This window comes from Balaenoptera borealis, assembly GCF_965194805.1.
Source record: "Balaenoptera borealis genome assembly, chromosome: 2".
Lineage (NCBI taxonomy): Eukaryota > Metazoa > Chordata > Mammalia > Artiodactyla > Balaenopteridae > Balaenoptera > Balaenoptera borealis.
Window position 1 is genome coordinate 28,562,928 of NC_138867.1, and position 14,773 is coordinate 28,577,700.

A 14,773-nucleotide genomic window follows, 5' to 3' on the forward strand; every position below is an offset into this window, starting at 1 on the left:
GTTACCTGGCTGAGCAGTGCTGGAATGGCGGCTTCATCTACCTGATCATGCTGCGCCGCTTCAAGCACCAAGTCCATTCTCCTTATAACGGCAACAGTAGCAACAGCTCTGAACCAGGGGAGACGCCTGCCTTGGAGCTGGGGGACCGAACTGTGAAAAAGGGGAAAAGAGCAAGAAAGTTTGGGGTCATTGCCAGGCCTTCTACCCACAAAGCCACTGAAGAATCCAAGAACAGCACTGGCTGTGAGTTGGGCAGTGACCCTGTGTCTGAACTGGACAACAGCCTGGACCCTGAACTGGGAAACGGTCATGTTTTTGAGCTAGAAAATGGCCCAGATTTGCTCAAGGAGGTGGCTGGATCCCATCTAGAGAGGTCGGAATTAGACAAAGGGACAGAGCCTAGGATTGCAAAGACGGACGCCCCTCTGCCCACAAGCAATGACAGACGCCGCTTCTCAAAATCTGGGAAGACAGACTTCCAATCCAGCGACTGCCTGGCACGGGTAAGGTTTGCTTTGGTGGTAGAACCTGAATTTTCAATGAAATGTTGTTTGCAGTTGCATTTAAGGTTTGGAAAATACATCTAAGATGACCTTGCATTTAGAAACTGAAAGATTTATTAAGGTAGGTGATCATAGGACATGACAATAACAACAAAAAAACCAAGTCATCTTATCACACTTAAATAAAGAGCTAGTCGAGTGATCCTAAGTGGAAAATTCAAGCCTTCTGTGGTATAATTTGAGTCATATGAGGCCCAGATAAAGTACTTGAACTGCATCATTATTTATCACTGCTGTCACCAGTGGAATTGCCACTGCAAGGCCAAGAATTCCTGGTGACCACTGATAGCATAAATATCCAAGCCTTGGTATTACACAGGAAGGATGTCCAACCTGCAGGGAAGCATCTGCTTTTATTTTTAACATTTCAAAACCAGTGACATTTTCATGGGATAGTATTATTATATTGCTGAATTCCAGTGAAGTTTGGAAACTTCACAGAAATCTCTGATACTATGATATCCAGCTGTGATGGTCAGAGCTGCCCTCACCTAAAGGCAAAGCAGATGTTGTCTAGTTCTGAATGGTGATAGACACACTTCTAGCCTCATATCGTCTCCCCTAGTATAACCAACACTCTCTTGTTAAGTTACATTTCTTTAGGGTCAGAGTGCTTGTTCCAAGAATCCTCTTGGCCAGGTATTCCTCTGGGTTCCTAACAAAGCAGTAACTAGCTAGATGGTTCCTGATTGGTTTCTTTTCTGACTCAGGAGATGCCCTCTAAGGATGAAAGAGGAAGTTGGAAAGATGGAAAATGGGCACAGAGAAAGTATCGAGTTCAGCTTTGCAGCCTGGGAAATGGTGCCCTAGGAGTGAATGTAATTTCTAATAAGGCTATTTCATGCATATTTCTGCAACTGTAGCCAATCTGTATAATGGGTTGAGAAGAATCAAAATAACCCCTCTCTTAAGGGACCATGTTCCTTCATTTGAGGAGCTGGGTGATCATCATAAAGCCTTACACAAAGAAGGTATATTTGTAGATAGAATTTACAAACAAATGAGAAGAAAAAAATTAATGTTTCTATTAATGATTTTCTACCTGTTTTATGCCCCTCCCCCCAAAAAGGATTAAAGGCAATAAAAATATTATAATGTGTATAATATTATCAATGAATACTATATCTTGATATGATTTTTTTCTTCTGATGATTGTGAATATGCAGAAAGCTTAAGGTGAAAAAAACAAGTGGGTAGTACTGGTTCATTTTGAGGTTTTAAGGTACCAAAGTTTAGGGTGGAATCTCACACATTCAGTCCAAAGAATAGGTTTTCATCTGGCCTAGGACACAGTGGAAATTATTTGGAATGATTTTAAAAGAAAAAACGCCACACCAAACTTCTAAGAGAATACCATCCTCTACTCATCCTGATTGAAGGCAATAACATAAACTTGAATTTCTGGATTAGACTATCTTAAGACTGCACATACCAGAGTTCCTTTGCCTGGTTTTTGTACTCAAGGTCAAATGTCCAAGAAGATACAAATGAAGGGTGAAAAAACCAAACCATGATCTATTACCTTGGGGATTTTTTTTTTTTTTTTTTGAAGCCCCATGCCTATAGCAAGGAGAGACTTGCCATCTGGAATTCTTCATAACTGTTCTAAATCTATAGGCTGATTATTGACCCTGGATTGTACTTTTGGTCTTAGAAAGTCAGAATGGGCCACACACCTTCTCAGGCATGAATATTTCAGTACCCTCTTCAACCCCAGAAATAACCTCATTAGATGCATTTACCTGGGATTGATAGGGTTGGCAAGAAATAGATCTTCACAGCTTTCCTCCACACCCTGGTGTCACCCAAACTGGGACCAATAGACCTGACAGAAGTCTGCTTAGGTTCTTGGGATGAATAGATTTATATTTTTACTCCAGGACGAGCCCAAGGTCATGCTAAAATGGAATTTCCAGAAAAACAAAAATTAGCTATTTACCTCTTAAGCCTTGGGGTAAAATTCCATTCCATTTGAATAATGGGAGATTAGACATGTCAGCATTGTTCCGTTTCTGCTTTCTTAATGATTTAATATATCTACAAAGACTTAATAAATTACAGACAAGGCTTATCATCATTCAGACCATTTTTATTTGTCAGGTACTTCTTTTTCATAGACTGTTATTTCTTACAGGAAAATAAATCCTCAGACTTTTTTTCTATATTCTGTTCTGCCTTAACGGACCTATAGGAAACATATTTCCTTTTAACAAATACCTCCTTTTAAAAAATGGCTTGTTCCTGTAAAATATTAACACGTAATGATACACATGCAAACAGATTAATTTTTTAAAAAGTTGGGCCCATCTTCTAAAGCACAAGAATCTCCTAGGACATAGATAAGCAGTTTTAGAAATGAGTTCAAAATTCCTTACTCTCTGTCTAGTAAAGATCATTACTCATCCAAAGTGAAATATACATAATGTGTATTTTTGTAATGCTGCATAGTGAAAATGAATACAACCAAACTTAGGCACGTAACAATGAAAAAAAAAGAATTCTACCGTTTGCCAGTCAGGAGAGTTTATTCACAGCTGGTGTGTGTGTCTACGGGTCCATTTGTGGTGTTACCCTAGTACCCAAAATCCACCTTGTGCAGTACCAGACCTCTTTCCTGTAAGTGGTTCAGCAGAGACCTCAGAAAGGCTTCCCCGGGTCTGAATCTGCAGGAAAGTATGTGAAACTCAGAAGGAGAATTACACTGAGGACTTCTCCTGGGTGGTCCCTGATGTTTGTATCAAGCAGAGGCAGCAGCAGGATGGTCTTCTTCTAGGAAGTCCCCATGGTCTCTGGGTGAACTTATATCCTTCTACATGGTAATGTCTCCTAAATTCATGTCTGCCTTCACCTCTCTCCTGAGCCCTCGAGCTTTCTACCAACCACATACAGGATGTCTCCAATCTTAGATATTTCACATCATGCCTGAAACTCGATGCATTGCTTTCCCACACCACCAAGCCTGCTCCAACATTCCAGGTCTCACCATCCACAAAGCTGCCCAAGCCAGAAACCTGAGATTCAACTAGAGACCACTAGCCCTGGTTTGTGCAGAACTTTCCCTGGTTTTGCACTGACAACCCCATATCCTGGGAAACACCTTCACCCAGGCAAACTGGGACAGTTGGCATCGTGGAGTCAGCAGGAACGCTGCCCTCTCCCTTACACCACCTCCCGTCAGTCACCAATCCTGTCACCTCCTGCCCCCGTTAGGATCTCTGTCTGCTCCACTTCTCTGTGCTCCCTCCGAAAGCTTTAGGTCAGGGCCAGGCTGCTCTTATTTCTCACCTGTGTGGCCACAGTAGTCTCCCACCCGTCTCACTGCTCCCGCTTTCATCCCATCATCCACTGTCCCCAGTGCAACCAGAGGGACTTTTCTAAAGAGCAAATCTTACTGCGCAAGCGTGCACGCACATGTACACACGCATGTGCGCTAAAGCTTAAACCATCTGGTGGTCCACTTTGCCCTTGGGGTAATACCCAAATACCTTGGCTTGACATAGCATGTGAGGCCCTTTCATCACCTGATTCCTGATTAACTCTTTGCCCTCATTTCTCACTGCTTTCTTCCTCCCTGACTTTGGCTGAGTTCGTTTTTTTCAAAAGGCCATGCTCACTCTTGCCTCTGAGCCTTTGCTCTCTCAGTCCCAGCACAGCGCCTTGCGCCTGAAGGTGCTCTGTAGATATTTATTAATGAAGGCACAGGGGAGCCCCAGGCCTGAGAGATGGGGCACCAAGTTCCAGCCCTGGTTCTTCCATTCCCAGCTCTGTGGCCTTCAGGCTGCCATGTCCTTTCTCTGAGCTTCAGTTTTCTTACCTACACACTGAGCATTTTGGTCTGATGACTAAGGGATTTCAACTCTGACATTATGATGACATGATTCTTCATTTCTTACTGATCATTCTAAGTAAGAAGGGATAAGCAAACAGTCTCAAAATAGGGCTGCAACTGGAGCCAGAGCATTTACTGCAGTGAAATTCTAGTTGGATGATGTGTCTTCTCACATTTGGGGCAAAGATGCTGTTGTAAAATTTTATTTTGGGTTCTAGCAGATGAGGTCATTTAAATGCTGCCGAGGCCGCTCCCTTTAATGTACCACCCCTGTTTTGGTAAATAAATCCCTCTGTGTGCCTTCGTGAAGAGATGCACATGTGAGCTCACACAGTAATTGGTGGTTTACAGGAAAGGGTAGCACTCTGACAACATTAATACAGACGTCCGTAGCGTCCAATTTTGCGTGGTTTGGCTTTTTCTCAACAGGCTGACAAAGTCTCATTGCCCTTTAAGCCAATGTAAAAGGAAGCAAAGGCCCAAGCCCTCTGTCTAGACAGGATCTGTTTCAGAACTCAATCATCTCTACAACTGGATCTGTGTTCACGCGCTGAACATTGGCAAACAGGCAGGTCTCCCATCTGGGCAAACTTCTTAACGTCAGTCTCAATAACTTTGAAGAACCCTAGGATTAGTGGATAAACATTCTCTATTTGTTAATTCAGTGACATTTATGCAGTATTGTTATGTGCTAGGCACTGTTCTAGCTGCTGGAGAACCCATTTGTAAATGAGAGATAAAGTTCCTGTCCTGCGGCATTTGTCACGTATAAGGGGCCACAAGCAATACGTAAGAAAATAAATCAGAATGTTAGAGACTGACCATAAGTACGATAAATAAAGTAAAACAGTGACGTGAAAGATGGCCCCGCAGTGACATGGGCAGGGGGCAAATTGATATTGGGTGTCGTCGGCAAAAGACCTCATTGAAGAGGCCATGTTTCAGCTAAAGACTGAGTGTCAGGAAAGGGCAGCCCTGCACAGTCTGGGGTCAGAATGTTTCCGGCGAGGAACTAGCACATGCAGCTGCTGTAAGACAGGAATGATAGAATATTCCAGGAGCAGAGAGACCGCAGCACAGTGAGTGATGGGGAGACGACTAGGAGGTGACGTGGAAGATGTGGATGGGACTAGATTACAAAGGTTCATGTTCACCATTGCAAAGCGTGTGGACCTTATTCTAAGTCTAGTGGGGAGCTGTCGAAAGGTTTAAGCTGAGTGCATCATTATATATATATATTTTTTAACGTTTACCCTAGATGCGTAATGGATAATAGTGGTTTGTGAGAGGTAAAGCATAAAAAGGGAGACCAGATTGGAGGCCACTGTGATAACCCAAGCTAAAGATGCTGGTGGCTTTGACGAGGGTGGTGTCAGGGAAGAGGAGCAGAGGTAGATGAATGTGTATCTGTTTTGCAAATAGAGCTTTTAGGTCTCTCTCATGGTTTAGGTGTAGGAAATAGAAGGATAAATCAAAGACAATTCATGGGTTTTTGGTTTGCATATCCTCTTAAGCGCGAGTAGATGATGTTGCTATTCCCACTGAGATGGGAAAGAAGGAGAGTCCTGTTTTGATCCTACTGGTGTGTGTAGCGGATACCTAAGTGGAATTGTAAGGAGGCAGTTGGAAATATACTTGACATTATTGTTTTTAAGTTGGCCTGTTGGTTTTTGGCCGGTGCCAGCTTTAGGCTAATACACTTTAGACACTGATTTTATTTTTAACCGAGCGCTGCTTTCAGCTGTAGGCAGCTAGATTTACTACTGACAATTGTACAATTGAGACCGATAACATCTGCCTCTTCCTGTTTCTGCCTCTCTTTGTGTTCCTCAGAGCTCCTTCATTAGATGATCAAGAAATTCCAGGGTGAGGAAATTTGCATCATTTTCTTTGAATTCTCCCCTTATAGTTTCTTTCTTTTTTTTTTTTTTTAATTATTTATTTATTTATGGCTTTGTTGGGTCTTCGTTTCTGTGCTAGGGCTTTCTCTAGCTGCGGCAAGCGGGGGCCACTCTTCATCACGGTGCGCGGGCCTCTCACTATCGTGGCCTCTCACTATCGTGGCCTCTCTTGTTGCGGAGCACAGGCTCCAGACACGCAGGCTCAGTAGTTGTGGCTCACGGGGCTAGTTGCTCCACGGCATGTGGGATCTTCCCAGACCAGGGCTCGAACCCGTGTCCCTTGCATTGGCAGGCAGATTCTCAACCACTGCGCCACCAGGGAAGCCCTCCCCTTATAGTTTCTACTCTCTGTTGTCGGGGGAAAATCATATTATTGGATAAAAGAAAATCTGTTTCTGGACTAGTGTAGTTGGGGGCTGTATTACAGACTGGTCATTTCTGCCCTCTGAAGCCGTTTCTATTAGATATGTGTTTTGTTTTTGTTTTGCTTTTAACTAGTTGTGTGCATCTTGGGCAGGGACAGGGGTGTGGAGTGGGCATGTGGGTGCTCTTGTCTTTAACTCCTCTGTCAGGGTCAACATTTAGGCCATTCTGCTTTCCCCGTGAATGTAGTTTTGCATGTTTCTTGTCACAAGTACTATTTCTAAGCATTTAAAAATTATTGGCACATCCTCTGTGAGCCATAGTTAACATGTTCTGTTTAGCAAAAGAAGGGTAGGACGGGAGAAGATGATGGTGTAACTAGTAATAGGGATGGATAGGTTTTAACTAATTTGGGCTAAAACCAAAGGGGTTTTCTTATTTCTGGGTTCTCATAATGGTCCGTGTGGTTCTTGGGAAAGAGTTCTACAGCTTTTCTGTACTGGGGGAGGGAGGAACACTGTCCCACATCTTCAAGACCCCAGGAGCCATGGCATATCTTCCAAGGAAAAAAGTCAAGCAACCGTCGGCTCTCATTTGTTACCTGCACCATGAGGCCACAGGGCTGGCCCACATGCCACTGTGGGATGCCCGGCGCGCCGGGATGACAGCTAACCGGAGCACCCCTGCCTTTGTTCTCTTCGGAGTCCTCCGGTAGCCACAGGGTCTCGTGTAGTGGAAGCACTGAAGGTTGCTATCTCGTGGTAGCACTGATTCTCAAGGATGGCTCCTTGGAAGTCGTGGAGCTGTGAGAGACCCTGAAGGCCAGGAAGGCTGTTTCTAAATGGGAAAGAGAGAAAGGTGTTCCAGAGGTCAGAGGCAAACAACCAAAACCCAGGGAGTCCAAAGTGAGACGATGGGATGGTGTAGGGATTGTTGACAAGTTCATGAACTACTGTGGGAAAAGCCAGTGACTTCTGCGGTTACATTTGGCCAGACAGGCTTTGTGGGCCTGTGGTCAGTGGATGGAGGAGACAGCTGGCACCACGGCGTGTTGCTGGAGTCATGGAGCCCCCGTGAGCTGCGCTGGGCAAGGAAAAGAGCCCAACAGGTCTCTGTCTGGTAATAATTTCCCTAGACGTTCCTGTTGCTGCACATTAGTGACCGTTCAACATCTGCTTTTTTTACCGTTGCATTTTAGTTGCTGACAGTATGCAGTTCAGATTTTCTAAATGCTTCGCATTTTTCCTCTTTTGCAAGAAGCTTGAATGGGCAGGTTGCCTATTTTTAGGGAGATGCTGGCTTTGTCTGTATTGGACCTTCACAGTTCCGTTGGACCTTCACGATGGATGGAGAAAACACATAGCTTTTCTTTTATAAATTGAGGAATGCATTGTGACCCCTACCTATATACCTGGAGCCAACAAGGACTTTGGGATGAGCCTAAAGTCAGACTCCCAAATAAATCACTTTAGAAGCTTTTGCTTTCATTTCTCTGAGCAGCTAGTTATCAAACATTTTGCAGTGGCTGTATGTTTGTGTCCTTGGCGTGAAATATGGAGTCACATGGAGAATAAACCAGAGCAGAAAAGCTACTAGCAGTCAAGAGGACTTAGACACCTTTATTAGTTTTTGAAGAGGATAGATCTTTGGCAGTTCTCTGGAGGTCCAGTGGTTAGGACTCTGCGCTTTCCCTGCCGAGGGCGCAGGGTCAGTCCCTGGTCGGGGAATTTAAGATTCCACAAGCCCTGTGGCGTGGCCTAAATAAATAAATAAATAAATAAATAAATAAAATAAAAGGGGTAGACTTTTATAGTTGTTGAAGCATTTTTTAATACATTTAAATAGTGTACCAACCAATGCGTGCAGAAGTTGATCACAGATTCATCGGTGAATTTCCTGTTTTGGTTTCTCCTACCCAAGATCTCATTCATATATTTTAAGGAAGTTTGAGATTCAATTCAATGTGATGTTTTTAACATATACGATATGCATGTGTAAGTCATACATGGTTACCTATGAACATTTATTATGTATCTACTAGATGTCAGGAGCACTGCTGCCTGTTTCCATAAACGTCTCCTTTAATCCTAACACCAGACCTGGAAGTATTAATAATTAACCCCACTTTATTTTTTTTTTAAATAGTTATATGTTTTTTTTGTTTGTTTTCGGGTTTTTCTAATATTTATTTGGTCGCACCAAGTCTCAGCTGCAGCAGCTGGGCTCCTTAGTTGTGGCTCCGGGGCTCCTTAGTTGCAGCTCGTCAGCTCCCCAGCTGCGCCATCCGAGCTCCCAGTTGTGGCATGCATATGGGATCTAGTTCCCTGACCAGGGATCGAACCTGGGCCCCCTGCACTGGGAGCACAGAGTCCTATCCACTGCGCCACCAGGGAAGTCCCTTTAAAGGCAAGGAAACTGAGGTATTCAGGCCTTACGTGACTTTCGTAAGTACCAAGTGGCAGAGCTTGGCTCAGACTAGTTGAAGTCTCCTGGCACCAAGACCTACCTCTGTCTTCCTTTCATCCTCCTTTATCAATTAGTAGCCATTGTAAATAAAAGGAACCCAGGCACAGCCAGTATTTATACACGTAGTGGTATCGGGGTTCCAGGCAAAAGAGCTTTACTTAACAGGACCCTGGTCAGGAAATTCGCAAATCACTTTTGCTGTGCTGTCCAACGTCATTGCCACTAGCCACAGATGGCTAATTAAATTTAATTAAAATGAAATGAAATTAAAAATTCAGTGTCTCCGTTGCCACCAGCCATACTTCAAGTGTTCGGTAGCCGCCTGTGGCTGGTGGATCCTATTGGATGGTGCAGACAGGGAACACTCCTGTCATCACAGAAGGTTGCTTTGGGCAGCGCTGCCAGCTCGAGACTTTGGTCCAACCCACAGAATTTTCTCATCGGTGGTCCCCTGCGCTATCTGTCGACAAGTGATAAGTACTTGGCTGGACCTCCCCGCTCGCCTCTCCTTTGACAGTGGTGCGTGTCTGTCCAGATACTTCACATTGTGCTCACTTTTTCTTCCAAGGAGGAAGTTGGCCGGATATGGAAGATGGAGCTGCTTAAAGAATCGGATGGGCTGGGAATTCAGGTTAGTGGAGGCCGAGGATCAAAGCGCTCACCTCACGCTATCGTTGTCACCCAAGTGAAGGAAGGAGGTGCCGCTCACAGGTGACTAGATAACTCTCCCCTTTCTCTGCCTCCTTGTCCTCCCCTCCCCTTCCCCCGGGTGCCGGGACTCTTCCGTTCGGTCAGAGCACTGGGGATTACAGTTTACAAGGATGATGCTGGAGCACAGGAGGAGATCGGGCCCGAGCGGTTCTAATTAAACACCGCTCTGAGCACAGGAAATGGTTAATTGCTGGGGCTACTGCAAGCTCTGCCACACCATGAAGGAAAGATTAGATTTCTTTCTAATCCAGTTTGAGTGTCAAGTGAATGTTACTTATCCTGACTTTCGGGATGTTTGTGACACGTGGTTCCTTATCCACGCATTGGAACACCACATCCCTGACATCGTCACTCCCATAAGACTATGGCTGATGACTTGGGAAAGTGATGGGGTTTAAACGTGACCACAGTTCGTGTGCCGTGTTTGGATCCGTCGGGTCTATCCAGATTTGATACTCACTTAGATATGTGTGTCTCTGCCGTGCAGATGTGGAGGGGGAAAAATAAATGTGAATTTTCTCCTTGTGACCTGAAAACAATTCACACTTTAAAGCTTCTTTTTTAACCTGAACGGTCATCGGAAGTAGGAAGAGGGACAGTGCTTAGGCAGAGCATGTCAAAGAAGAAGTCCATGTTGAGTTAGAGGGATGTAGCCGTCCCCAAATGTAAGGTATGCTCTTGCCATGTAGCTAATTGCTTCTGTATACATAGGGCGTCTACTATTTGCAAAGCACAGCGGGACGTGTATATATGTTGGATGTCCATATGTATACAGTAGGTGGATAAAGGTAGAGTTTCACTGATGAGGGAGGTGAATCTAGTCTGGAATTAGTGTTCAGTCCAGGTACCCTGACGCTAAGGGGAGATGGCAAACCAGAGCAGTATTGGCCTGCTCGAGACCGAGGGAGCTCTCAGAAACGTATCTCATGAGCCACAGTTGAAGGAGCTCAAGGTATTTAGTCTGAGGAACAGAATACCAAAGAGAGGACCAGGGCGCAAACTATCAAGGTGTTTCATGCTCATCAGTCCCCTAAGTAGAGAGTACGATCCTGATAACTCAAGTAGAAATAAGATCAACTGCAGGTGTCAGTTATCTGGGTGGCAATAATCATTGAAAGATTAAGACCTTAGATAGTTTGTATGCAGAAGAGCATCATTACACTGCCCAAATGATGGATGCTTTAAGGAACTCTCATGAGATAGCCATTTTCCCATTAGTCCTAGGTTTCAGGTTCTAGTCTGTCTTCGGAAAGTTGGCAATTAGGAAATTCCTGTGCTCAGAGATGAGCTTATGTAGAACTGTTCTTTTCTATTTTCCATGTGAGCTGTTTCTAGTGGGTCTCACCATTTTCTTACAGCCTTAGCTTAGATGTGTGTGTGTGTGTCTGGGTATTTAATTTATATGTGGGGCATTCTAGTTAATAACTGGAGATGAGAAATGTGGGATTAAAGAGGGAAATAAAAGGAACAGGGGCAGGGATGATCTTGATGGTGGTGTGGGTAAGTAAGCCCAGGGACACTGGCCCAAACCACTACGTTCTCCTGTATTCCTGAATCCCTCTCCTCCAGAGTGCCCACCCACATACCTCTTTGACGTTCCAGTTTGCTTGTTCTCTGTGGTTTTCCTCTTCCCTTCTCTTTCCATCCTGAACAACATCCTGGGGTTCTTAGCATTTCTCTGCTTTAGGGATTTTTGAAGAAGAGAAAGCAGAGGCTGTCAGAGTCTCTGGTGCCTCCTGTCTTCTGTTAAAGCCTAGATTCATAGAAAAGATTATGATGCATGCCCTAGAGGACACAGAGAGGGACTGGTGAGGGGGGGAGGATAGAGAACTTGGTCAATTCATTGAAACAAAGCAAGGAGGAGAGAGTGCATAGATTAGAGAGAAACAGAGTGGGGTGAATCTGGGAGTGTTGGAGACAAGCATGGGTCCCACCCAATCCTGGATGCTGATGTAAAGCCTTCAGAGGGGATGGTGGAATCCTGGGCTTTGGGTCTCTCAGCCTCACCAGATTTCCCATCCCATATTTAGCGATGCAGATGAAAAGCCTCTGACTGCTTTGGGGTCATGGGAGACCAGGCCATTGGAGGCTCAGTTGGAACCCACACACTGTTAACCCACCATGATTGACGGGACCTGCCCGGTGCTCTGTAACAGTCTGCCACCCTTGACCCACTGTAGGGCAGGCAGACCCCGTGACGACTGGGCCTCCTGCCAGCCCAGTGGGAAGGAAACTCCAGGTCATTCACTTAATTTAAAGGAAATAAAGAAATAGAACATGTTTGTACGCCTGTGTGGCACACCAGGCCTGATACCTACAACAGCAAGCAGTAACTTAGGCAGTTTCTTTGTTCATTTTTCTGTTCATCCTTCTGCTTCTGAAGCTTGGCTGTAGGGACACAAAGAAGAAGGAGGCATTGTGAGACTTTACCCTCGAGGCCCTGTAACTCTCGGGGGCGGGGTTACAGACACACATGGTGTAGTGCCACAGGTGCCACAGAGGAAATCTGGGCAAGGGTGTGTCACCTAGGGAGGGACGTGGGTTAGAGAAGGATTCCTGGTGAGCTTAGGATACCTTTGCTCTTTTGGGGCTCAGCTCACAGACTCAGCTGATGACTCAGTCTCAAGGGCAGGGTGGCAGGTAGGACTGAGAAAAGAACGACTAACTATCCTAAAGCCTTGGGGTCTCGGTTCCTCTATCACGTCTCCACTTGGAAGGAAGGCGTTTCGTTGACATTGACGTGGGATATGGTGGTAACTTGAGATGGTGCTTGTTACTAAACGACCATCTGAAACCGTGCCGCTCCTCAGTCCCCTAACTGGGCAGACGGAAGGATGAAGCAGTCCCATCCCAGCTGTCTCCAGTTGTCCCTTCTCCTCTTTAGCCCATTTTTAACTGTCCCCTCTCACAGCCCTCCCCAGCTCCAGGAAGATGGCCCTTCTCCAGCCCAGAACGTCTTGACGAGGGATTTTCTTTCCCATCTCCGTTTCCTCAGGGATGGCAGACTGTCCTTAGGAGATGAGCTGCTGGTAATCAATGGCCACTTACTAGTCGGGCTCTCCCACGAGGAAGCTGTGGCCATTCTTCGCTCAGCCACCGGAGTGGTTCAGCTGGTGGTGGCCAGCAAGGTAGGTGGTTTTTGTTTGTTTTGTAAAATATTTTAAATGGTGGTGGTGGTGGATTTGGTTTCGAGCCCTCCCCATGTATGACACCCCCCACCCCACATACACACGTACTTGCCTTTACCTTGGGCCATTCAAATAGCCATGATTCTGTGGCACGAGCCCACAAGGGGCCCTGAGCTAAAGGGCATTTAATCATCTTGCCTTCCTTTAAGGGTCTTTATGGGTATATCTAGGAGATGGAAAAGCAATAACAGGACTAAGGAAAAGGGAAGAATGGGAGGGTAGGAGGAGAGACAGGGTGGACAGAGTAGCAACTGGTCCAGGGGGAAACCAAGGAGGAGATGCGGAAGTCAGTGGGACAGCAGGGTGGGAGGGGGGCGGGAGATGCGCATCTTCCAGGTCCCGCAGGAAGGGGGTTCGGGCCGTCCGTGGGCAGGCTCCGGGCTGCCGGGGCTCCCCGCAGCACAGATTGTTGCTGCTGGAAGAAGCCTCGTGAACCCCGCTTGTCCCGCCACACCCCGCCTTCTTCCTCCTCCTCAGTTTTACAAATGACCCAGCGAGGCAGAGCTTCCGCGGGGGCTCCCGTCTCGAGGAGGCCTTGATGCTGCCGCCGGCAGTGCAGCCGGGACCCTGGTTCTTGACGCCCAGTGGTGTCTGTCTGTCCCCTCCGTCTCGCTGCCACTTCTTCGTCACCCAGCCTCGGGCTGGGGCTTCTTTCACCCCCACCCCCGGAGCGTGTAAAAATAGTGCTGAGGTCCGGGCCCCCATCTGCTTTCTCCCCGGGCTCTCGCCAGCCTTAGAGAACTGGGTAGAGGCGGCAGGATGCCCCAGCTGTGTGGCAGGAGGGGAGGAACTGGGCTGTCTGGGATCTGCTCCACTGTCTGATGAGATGGTGCTGCTGATGCGACCAGGGAGGGGCCCACAGGGCTCGGGGGCTTGTGCAGTGGAGCCACGGGCTTATCCCAGAGCCAGCTGACGGGAGAACGGGTGTGAGGCCCCCAGTCCTTCACCCTTTGCAGCAATACGCTCTTGACGGGATGGCTGATTTCCCCCGGTTATCCCTGATGCGATTTTTGAACCCAGCATCTACAGGTTTTTATATATTTTCTTTCTTAGATTGCACGGTCTACTGCCTACTGGGGGAGTGTTTAATAAATAGATGAGAAGAGTATTTTGAGCCATCTGAAAAATCGGCTTTCCTCCCTTTATACCGTTTACCCCAAGTCCCTGACCTAGACCCTTAGGTTTCCAACCAGAATATAGAACCTTGGCAAAGACTAGGCAGGAGGAGCTGACACGGAGGCCCTGGAGGCAGGAGTTGAGACACTCTCCATTCACAGGCCCCCTCCCCCGCTCCCAGAGATGCCGTGGGGCATCCCCTCCCTAGGGGTGGGGAAGGGGCAAAGCTAGGGATGTTCCTGGTCAGCCTGGTGAATCCCACGAGGAGGGGAAGGCTGTGAGGAAAGGAGAAACAAATTCCTCATTTGGCCAGATGTGGTGGGAGTTTGGAAAGCATTGCCGGTTCTTACACACGCACACGCACGCACGCACCACACACAGTCCTATGTTTGCACGGCCCACCTCCCCACAGCCTGCAGCTTAAGAACACAGGGGTTCTGCACAGGTGGTATACCATGTCCCCCAAACGTTTATTTCTGTGCTGACTTCTTTCTCCTGCTAGTTGGAAAATGAGGAAGGGAAGTCTCTTCAATGTCAGCCATTATCCACAAACATACTACACAAAGAAAATATAAAATAAAAACAAAAAGGGGCCACTCATGGGTAATTAAGGGGCACACATGAGATTTCTGAAAA

General features: G+C 46.5%; 1 protein-coding gene across 15 annotated transcripts in view; it reads left to right on the forward strand.

The window, feature by feature from the left end:
• The window catches only part of PDZD2 (PDZ domain containing 2), a 387,522-nt gene that overhangs the window by 289,722 nt on the left and 83,027 nt on the right, over window positions 1-14,773 (forward strand). For 10 of the 15 annotated variants that reach the window (XM_082382135.1, XM_082382125.1, XM_082382133.1 and 7 more), the window contains 3 exons: window positions 2-503; window positions 9,691-9,833; window positions 12,745-12,961. In XM_082382135.1, coding sequence (XP_082238261.1) covers window positions 2-503; window positions 9,691-9,833; window positions 12,745-12,961 — 862 coding nt within the window. Of the gene's footprint in view, window position 1; window positions 504-9,690; window positions 9,834-12,744; window positions 12,962-14,773 lie in introns of those variants that run through there. The other 5 variants (XM_082382134.1, XM_082382130.1, XM_082382131.1 and 2 more) reach the window with 5 other exon arrangements.